At 47.3% G+C, this 9,497-nt stretch overlaps 1 protein-coding gene across 1 annotated transcript in view; it reads right to left on the bottom strand.

Moving 5' to 3' along the window:
• LOC120052753 (carbohydrate sulfotransferase 8-like) overlaps positions 1–9,166 on the bottom strand; it is a 28,143-nt gene extending 18,977 nt beyond the window's left edge. Inside the window, exon 1 of the mRNA XM_038999851.1 lies at positions 9,017–9,166. Within this exon, the coding sequence (XP_038855779.1) occupies positions 9,017–9,166 (150 nt within the window). The remainder of the gene's footprint in view (positions 1–9,016) is intronic.
• Between the last annotated feature and the right edge of the window lie 331 nt (positions 9,167–9,497).

The following is a 9,497-nucleotide window of genomic DNA, read 5'->3' on the forward strand; positions in this document are numbered from 1 at the left end:
TCTCATGTCTTCGCTGTTCTTTCATGTGCAGTGATGCACGTGGCCTCTCCGCTGCCTATCAGCTATTCCTCTATGTTCTTGTGGATTTATATTGAAAATGGGTGCGGCTTTGAATGATTTTCTGTGTGGTATGATTGCTAGTTAGCCTATTGCAGATCTGGACAAACGATCCTCCTACCACTATTGTCACTAGGAATGGTGGATAGAGGGCAGGATAGACAGTTAGACTGGTAGACTATGTTGAGCTGTGGCATAGTTAGCATGCATAAGGGAAGTACCGCAACAGCTTGATATTGGAGGCGTATGCAAGATGATGAGGAAATGGAAGACATTTCATAGTAAAACCGGTGAATGTAAACACAATACCCCACCTGTTGGTAGTAATAAACCACACAACACTCCCCAAAGCAAAAACAAAGTTGACAACCCTCCTTGTATTTTGGACCCCCCCCTCTATACCCCATTATTTTTCTAACTGTCCCTAAGGGATCTAGATGACCCACAATAGGATGAGATGATAGGCTGCTGCTTTCACAGATCTGGATGACCAATTAGAAAACCACATCAAGAGTTTGGTCTTGGTAAATAGAGAACTCACTGGCATTACTTCGGATAACGACATTGACAGAATTATTTTGCACATTGCAAATGCACAGGCAGATAGACGCACATTGCACATTTCTCTAGACATTATTCTCTATACTTGCTTGGGTTTCAGACATGGTAGTATCAGTAGGCTACAAAGATCATTGAGCAAGTCACAGGAAATAAAACAAACACATCTGTTTATCAAGCCCTTCCTGTGCTAACCAATACAGTCCAACCTCTCATTGGCAATTTAAGTCCAGAGATAGACCCCATATAATGAAGCTGAATAGGGGCTATGAAGTATCAAAGGGAATTCAGTGAGCGGATGGTTATGCACACAGCAGCAGCCTGTCTTTTATTCATGGCGTGGTGATCTGAGCTGTGAGCCCAAAGTGTCTCAGGCCAGTCTCCTGCTGTCTGTCTGTCAGTACTGCCATCCTCCAATAGTGTTCCTTCCACTGAGATCCTATGAATTCTCTATATTTATGAGGATTCTATAGGTAATTATATGGCTCCTTCCTTCCCACCTAGCCAAGGTCCAGCTCAAGTACACAGGCTTTGTGATGTTCAGATCAGTCTATGGTGTAAGTTACAGATACATTAGTGTTCCTTTCTTCCTACACAACCACGGTCCAGCTCACTCACCTCCTGATGTGTACAAGTGCTTTTGTGTTCACTCACATCAGTCTTGGTGTAATTTACAGATAGATCCATTAGTATAAAGATATTTACACAAGGGGTTCCCAAACATTTTCACTCAGTCTCCCCTTCCAGTATTGGGGAACAGCCCCCCCCCCCCCCCCCCCACCCCCACCCCCACCCACCCCCCACCAGCGCGCAAGTGCCACGTCTATTTCTATGGGCACAAGCACTGTTCATGACACAAACTGTTCACACTCCTCTTGTTGGTGGAGAGAATGTTGCAGGGTTAAAGCTTATTTCCTGCCATTCTACACATTTTGTCATGGGGTGCAAAGAACATTTAGCAGTTTTAAAGCACATTTTCTTGCAATATTATACATTTTGCCATGTTTAATGTGTATTCATGTAATATTTGAGTGACTCAAAATATTACAACAATGTCTACGGGCTAAAAAACCTGAATACATTTTTTTTAGCTGACATGGGCTAGTTGATCTGGACAAGTTATAAATAGCTCTCTAAGGTATGCAATGACTAACATGACCTGCCCTACAGTTTAGGAACCACTGATTTACACTGTGTAGCTACATCATAGCTACATTACTCTTATAACTATGGGGGAAAAAACATCTCCAGTACTCCTGGTTAGGCACCACTGATGCGGATTTGATTAGAGCGCCATCAAAGGCTCCATTATGGGATTTCTATACGAGGATGGAGTGGCTAGATGACTGGATGTGTGTTGTGCTCTTAGGGCCTGGCTCTGTGTCTAAAGGCAGAGATAAGGCTAAAGGAGGCAGGAGGCTGAGGCACCTCTTTGCTCTGGTCCACTCCCTCAGGACAGACAGGCAACGGCCCAGAACAGCATCCCCCTCCTCTGCCTAGTTCAGCTACGATAGGCTCCAGTAAAGTGTGCAGTGTAGTGTAGTGCAGGGCAGTCAGAGAGAACAGAGTTGTCCATAGGAAGGAATCATGTCATGCAGGTCCAGCAGACCTCGTGAGCACTTTCAGACCTTCTGTCATCTGTGAATGTTTACCTGAGGGTAAGACACTCTCTGACCATCTGTAGCTCCAGTACACTGCCCTGCCTGGCTATACACTATCTGGAGAATATGAGGAGGGAACTCCTCTGTGGCACTTATATAAGGCACTTTACCAATGTTATACCGGGCATCCCAGCTCACACAAGTCAGGTCAAATGTAATTTTAAATTTGATCTAGTTAGTATGTCATGCTTAGGCAGGCAAACAGTACAACCTCAACATACAGTGTATTTTGTGGACCGGTAACTGAACAGCAAAGATAGCCCTATCTTTTACATGCAGAGTCTGATAGCAGGAAAACTCTTCAGCTATGCTCCATTAGCTAATTCAGTTTTAATGAAACTAATGATCAGACTTGAGATAATCCTACTGCGCCCAGACTGGGCACACTGTTGTTGTGTTGTTTGTTTAAAAAAATCAAATGTCACAGATACACTTTTTTTTATTGAGAGTCAATTTAGCAAGCTTTTGTCTACTTTCCTTTAATTTAATTTTTGTATCTGGTGTATTTATTTTTAGATTTTTGTATATTACACACGACACACTCATCTACAGTGCTGTAGTGTTGTAGCTAGAGTTTGCATTTGCCACTAGCGTCTCTATTCACTGCTACTTCACAACTTTTACCATCGTTTATAATCTATTCTGCCTTGTTTACATTTTCCCTTCTGTGGAAGTCGCTATTACTGGAGCTTTACTGGACTTTCTAACTTTTAGATAGCTCTGCAAGCTGTGGCTAGCCTACCATGTTTTTAGCCAAATGGCTACCAATGGCTAACCATTGAATCTCCACTGTAGCCGCTGTGAGATGTTCACTGAACTAAAGGACGAGGAGGAAGACCGAATGCACTCGGGGCAGGGATTTGTCTGTAAAAAGCTCCTCCTGTGTGACCGGATGATGGATTTATTTTTATTTAACAAATTCTTATTTACAATGACGGCCTGGCAAGAGGCAAAAGGCCTCCTGTGGGGACAGGGGATAAAAAAAAGTGATTTAAGACAAAATGGACAACACAGACAGAAGACACTGGCAACAGCACAAATACAACAGCAAATAAACAGTGGATGTGTGTGTGTGCGTGCAGCCATGTGTGTGGTGTGTGAAGTAAAACAACATGCTTCCTTACATAAGGCAATGCAAACTAGTGACATCGGTTAACAACTAGTTCAAATCAAATTGTATTTGTCACGCACCAATTTTTTTCTTTATTTTTATTTTACCTTTATTTAAGGTACAACAGGTGTAGACAGTGAAATACTTACTTACAAGTTCTTAACCAACAATGCAGTTTTAAGAAAAATACCAACAAAAAAAAAGAAATAAAGTAACAAATAGTTAAAGAGCAGCAGTAAAATAACAATAGCGAGGCTATATACAGGGGGTATCGGTACAGAGTCAATGTGCGGGGGCACCGTTTAGTCAAGGTAATTGAGGTAATATATACATGTGAGTAGAGTTATTAAAGTGACTATGCATAGATAATAACAGAGAGTAGCAGCAGCATAAAAGAGGAGGGGTTGGGGTGGCAATGCAAGTAGTCAGGGTAGCCATTTGATTAGATGTTCAGTAGTCTTATGGCTTGGGGGTAGAAGCTGTTTAGAAGCCTCTTGGACCTAGACTTGACTGCTTGCTGTGCGGTAGCAGGAGGGCAGTCTATGACTAGGGTGGCTGGAGTCTTTGACAATTTTTAGGGCCTTCCTCTGACACCACCTGGTATAGAGGTCCTGGATGGCAGGAAGCTTGGCCCCAGTGATGTACTGGGCCGTACACACTACCCTCTGTAGTGCCTTGCGATCGGAGGCCGAGCAGTTGCCATACCAGGCAGTGATGCAACCATTCAGGATGCTCCTAATGGTGCAGCTGTAGAACCTTTTGAGGATCTGAGGACCCATGCCACATCTTTTCAGTCTCCTGAGGGGTTTTGTCGTGCCCTCTTCACAACTGTCTTGGTGTGCTTGGACCATGTTAGTTTGTTGGTGATGTGGACACCAAGGAACTTGAAGCTCTCAACCTGCTCCACTACAGCCCCGTCGATGAGAATGGGGGCGTGCTCGGTCCTCCTTTTCCTGTAGTCCACAATCATCTCCTTAGTCTTGATCACATTGAAGGAGAGGTTGTTGTCCTGGCACCACACGGCCAGGCATTTGTATTCGTATGTTCGGACATACAAATATGTGTCTGAACATGTCTCAATTCCTTTACACTCCTCCAGGGACACCAGGTCCTGCAGTTTTAGGTTGACTGGGAGGGAATTCCAACACCAGGGGTCTGAGTAATCAAAGGACCTTTTTCCATGCTCGGTTAAAATGAGCATAGAACAAGATTGAGATCTGAGCTTGTATGTGTTGATGACATCGGGCGGCTTCAGAGAGAAGCTAAAGCAAAGGAGCTAAAGCAAGGGGAGAGCCTCATCAACAAGTTCACCGACATTGCTATAGCCCAGACTAAGCACATCTCACCTTTAAATCTCTCTCTCACCAATAGGAGTGGTGAGATGGGCAATACCGACCTGTTCCACTCCTCGGAGCAGGTGGCTTGCTTGACTCCACTACAAAAGAACCCTACAAAGGACCTGGACGGCCCCTTCCTGCCTTGGAAGATCTGCTATGCCTAACAAATAGCTGCCCACCACTGGAAGTGACTGTCTGGCCCCAGGAACTAGCTTTGGCCCTGGAGGTGAGCAGTCCCAGGAACTAGCTTTGGCCCGATACCAGGTGAGCAGTCGCTACCTTCAAACAACCAGGTGATAACACCAGTCCCACCAATACACAACCATCCGAATCGCCTCCAGATGGCAGCCAGACAGCCCCCAACAGAGGTCCACCTCACCACCGGACTACTGCAGCATCGGTCCACCAAGCCAATGGAGAACCTCGTAGCTCCTCTCAACAGCGCCACTCTCCAAGGCAGCGGCCTGTCTCCAAAAGTGTTGTATTCTGAGGCAGTGAAGAGAGTAGTAGAGGAAGATGGGTCCAGTGCGATGGATCCTAAGAGACTCCCTGTGACTAGGCCGAGGTCAATAGAGAATGATAGGAATAGCATGTGCTACAGTAAGGTTGGCTGGTTTCTTAGAGTTCATAGCCATGGTAGTGGAATAGTGGGGAGGTTTTAATGGGTGTAGGGTTAGTTGGTAGGGCAATTTCCTTCCCTTTTCCCTGTCCCTTTCCCTTCCCTTTTTGTGTCACAATGTGTAATGAATTCACATTCTAGTACTGTAGGTGGCGGTGTATGCACCTTTCAATTGGTTGCGATCTGCCAATACAAATGTATAGAAGTAGGAGAAGATAATAGGATAATCTGAATAAGTGAATGAATAAAGTTTTTGGTGTCAATCAGCTTTGAAATCAGCATATTCTGTGCTATTGTATCACAAACAAAGTACTAGGGTAGTGAATTGATGTTATCTTTAGCTGTCAGCTAGCAAGGAAAGACTGTGTTAAATTCTGTGCAGCATGAATGGGGAGCTAACATGATGCAGCTCAGACTCCCAGTGCAGGCTAGCAATGAGTAAGTGGAGCAGGCCAAATGCACTATAATAAGGGGTCGTCTGCGCTGATAGACAGGCTTAATCCATCATACCCATTTGACAGAAGTACCGAAAGTAACAAAAATTCTAATTTCTTACAGTTTTTCCCAATTGTTTACACACTAAAATTGGAACTTGAAACACAATCACCGAAACCTGAAATATGTACCAAATCCCTAAACCAAGTCTGCAAAATTGGAAGCACAATTCCTGCTTTACATTCAGTTTTCAATTCTATATCTGTCACGCCCTGACCATAGAGAGCCCTTGGGGTTCTCTATGGTGCAATAGGTCAGAGCGTGACTAGGGGGTGTTCTAGTCTTGAATTTCTATGTTGGTGTGAGTATGGTTCCCAATTGGAGGCAGCTGATGATCGTTGCCTCTAATTGGGGATCATACTTAGTGTGGTCCTTTTCCCACCTGCGTTTGTGGGATATTGTTTTGTTTTGGTTTAGTGCTATGTGCGCTAAGAACTGCACGTTCCTTTATTCTTTTTTTTTTTTTTTCAAGGTTCACTTTAATAAATATGTGGAACTCTACTCATGCTGCGCCTTGGTCCGCTCATTATGTATACAACGAACGTGACAGAATATCCCACCACTACAGGACCAAGCAGCGTGCCATGGAGGTAAAGGAGAGCTGTACATGGGAGGAAATAATGGGTGGATGCGAGACCCTTCCTTGGCGGGAGTCGCCAAGGAGTTTAGGAGGACAGCAACAACGCCGGGGTCCGTGGCCACAGAAACTCCAAGATTTTTTTGGGGGGGGCACAAGGGCCGGTCGGCCTAAGAGAGAGCCAGAGACCGTCTGGGACTCGATGGAGCAGTTTAGGGGAGGATATCGGAGAGAGGTGTTGGCTAGGAGTATGCTGCAGTGCAGGCGTTTTGAAGAGCGTGTCATCAGTCCGGTGAAATCTGTGCCGGCTCCACGCACCAGGTCTCCAGTGCACCTCCCCAGCCCGGTACATCCTGTGCCGGCTCCCCGCACTCGCCCTGAAGAGCGTGTCATCAGTCCAGTGCCACCTGTGCCGGCTCCACGCACCAGGCCTCCAGTGCGCCTCCCCAGCCCGGTACGTCCTGTGCCGGCTCCCCGCACTCGCCCTGAAGAGCGTGTCATCAGTCCAGTGCCACCTGTGCCGGCTCCACGCACCAGGCCTCCAGTGCGCCTCCCCAGCCCGGTACGTCCTGTGCCGGCTCCCCGCACTTGTCCACCAGTGCGTGTGTACAGTCAGGAGTCTCAAGCGACGGTTCACGGTCCAGAGCTTCCAGCGACGGTTCACGGTCCAGAGCTTCCAGCGACGGTTCACGGTCCAGAGCTTCCAGCGACGGTTCACGGTCCAGAGCTTCCAGCGACGGTTCACGGTCCAGAGCTTCCAGCGACGGTTCACGGTCCAGAGTTCCAGCGACGGTTCACGGTCCAGGGCTTCCAGCGACGGTCCACGGTCCAGGGCTTCCAGCGACGGTCCACGGCCCGGAACCTCCAGCGACGGTCCACGGTCCGGAGCTTCCAGCGACGGTTCACGGTCCGGAGCCTCCAGCGACGGTCAACGGTCCGGAGCCTCCAGCGACGGTTCACGGTCCGGAGCCTCCAGCGACGGTCAACGGTCCAGAGCCTCCAGCGATGGTCCACGGCCCGGAGCTTCCTGCGCCGGTGCCCAGTCCAGGCACGGCGTCCAGTCCCGCTCCATGGCCGGAGCCTTCCTCTGCGCCGGTGCTCAGTCCAGGCACGGCGTCCAGTCCCGCTCCATGGCCGGAGCCTTCCTCTGCTCCGGTGCCCAATTCGGGCACGGCGTTCAGCCAGGCTTCAGGGTCAGATCCGCGGTCTGAGCGGTGGCTACGTCCCGCACCGGAGCCGCCACCGACGCTAGTTGCCCACCCTAACCCTCCCCATCCAGGTTTTGCAGTCGGGGGGGGGGGGGGGGGGGGGGTACTGTTACGCCCTGACCATAGAGGTCAGAGCGTGACTAGGGGGTGTTCTAGTCTTGAATTTCTATGTTGGTGTATGGTGATGATCATTGATGATCATTGCCTCTAATTGGGGATCATACTTAGTGTGGTCCTTTTCCCACCTGCGTTTGTGGGATATTGTTTTGTTTTGGTTTAGTGCTATGTGCGCTACGAACTGCACGTTCGTTTATTCTTTGTTGTTTTTTGAAGGTTCACTTCAATAAATATGTGGAACTCCACACTTGGTCCGCTCATTATGTATACGACGAATGTGACAATATCACACTTTTTGCAAAACACTACACACAGTTCCCTACATTAGGCACAACATTCAGAATTTAAATATCTTTAGTCCCTTTTGAAAGCAACGCCAATCACAATGCCAAGCTCTATACACCAATTGGCAACACCCACTCCTCACAGGTGTAAACACTAGTTGCTGAAATGTTCAGTTAGAAATCAGAGGCCACAGATGAGCTCTCCTGTTCTGGAGGAAAATGGAAGTCAACGGTGAAGCAAGAGCTAGAGGTGAAGGAGTGAGAGGAAGACGAGGAAGACGAGGACGAGGAAGGACAGTTGATTCAGGTTGCATCTATCATCCGTACATTCAGAAATGACAACCGGTAAGTTACCTACCATCTACACTATGCTCTTTATGTATGTATACTGTAGTATACTGCAGTCCGACATGAGTAGGCCTATGTTACTCAGTGATTGTTGGCCAATGTTACAGTAATGCCATTTCATATTGAAAGAAAATAGATTATTTTAGCTTACTGTAACCAATCGTATCATATTTGTGGATCTTCTGCAGAACTGAGAGACGGCCAGGCCGTGATGGAAGACACCGGCTGTTCACACCAGAACATGAGACCGCTATTGTGAACATGGTGGTGGCAAACAACACCATTAGACTATGAGAAATCCAGAACCACATACTTGCAGACAACACAATATTCAATAACATTCACCAGGTGGGCTTGTCTACATTAGACCGTGTATTACAGTGCAACCGAATCCGGATGGTCTACAGGGTGCCATTTGAGCGAAACTCAGAGAGGGTTAAAGAACAGCGCTATGAATATTTGCAAGTAAGTACTATACTGTGAATTTACTATCATATCAGCACTGTATAGACACATTACAGTACTGTAATCTAGTGTATTGTATTGACTGCTCTACAGTAGGTCTATGTCACATATTGTCTTGTTGTCTGTTTTAGAGAGTCTTGGAGCTGGATGACGCTGCAATTCAGCACGTTTATATTTACGTTGATGAGGCTGGCTTCAACCAAGCCAAAAGAAGGGGACGAGGATGGAACATTATTGGTCACCGTGCCATTGTGAATGTCCCTGGACAGCGTGGAGGGAATATCACCATGTGCGCAGCCGTTAGCCAGCAAGGTGTCCTCCATCACCATGCCAACCTTGGTCCCTACAACACCGCCCTTCTCATCACGTTCCTGGACACACTACATGGCATCCTCATTCCAGCCGAGTGGAGGGGTGGACCAGAGCAGCCCAGGTATGTTGTCATCTGGGACAAGTTTCCACCGGGCTGCTCTGGTCCGCAACTGGTTCATCGACCACCCACAATTTATTGTTCTATACCTCCCACCATATTCCCCATTCCTAACCCCAAATTAAGAGTTTTTTTCGGCATGGCGATGGAAGGTGTATGACCGCCATCCCCTCACACGCATGCCTCTTCTCCAGACAATGGCAGATGCATGTGGTGAAGTTGATGTGGGG

This window comes from Salvelinus namaycush, chromosome 1 (genome assembly GCF_016432855.1).
Source record: "Salvelinus namaycush isolate Seneca chromosome 1, SaNama_1.0, whole genome shotgun sequence".
Taxonomy (NCBI): domain Eukaryota; kingdom Metazoa; phylum Chordata; class Actinopteri; order Salmoniformes; family Salmonidae; genus Salvelinus; species Salvelinus namaycush.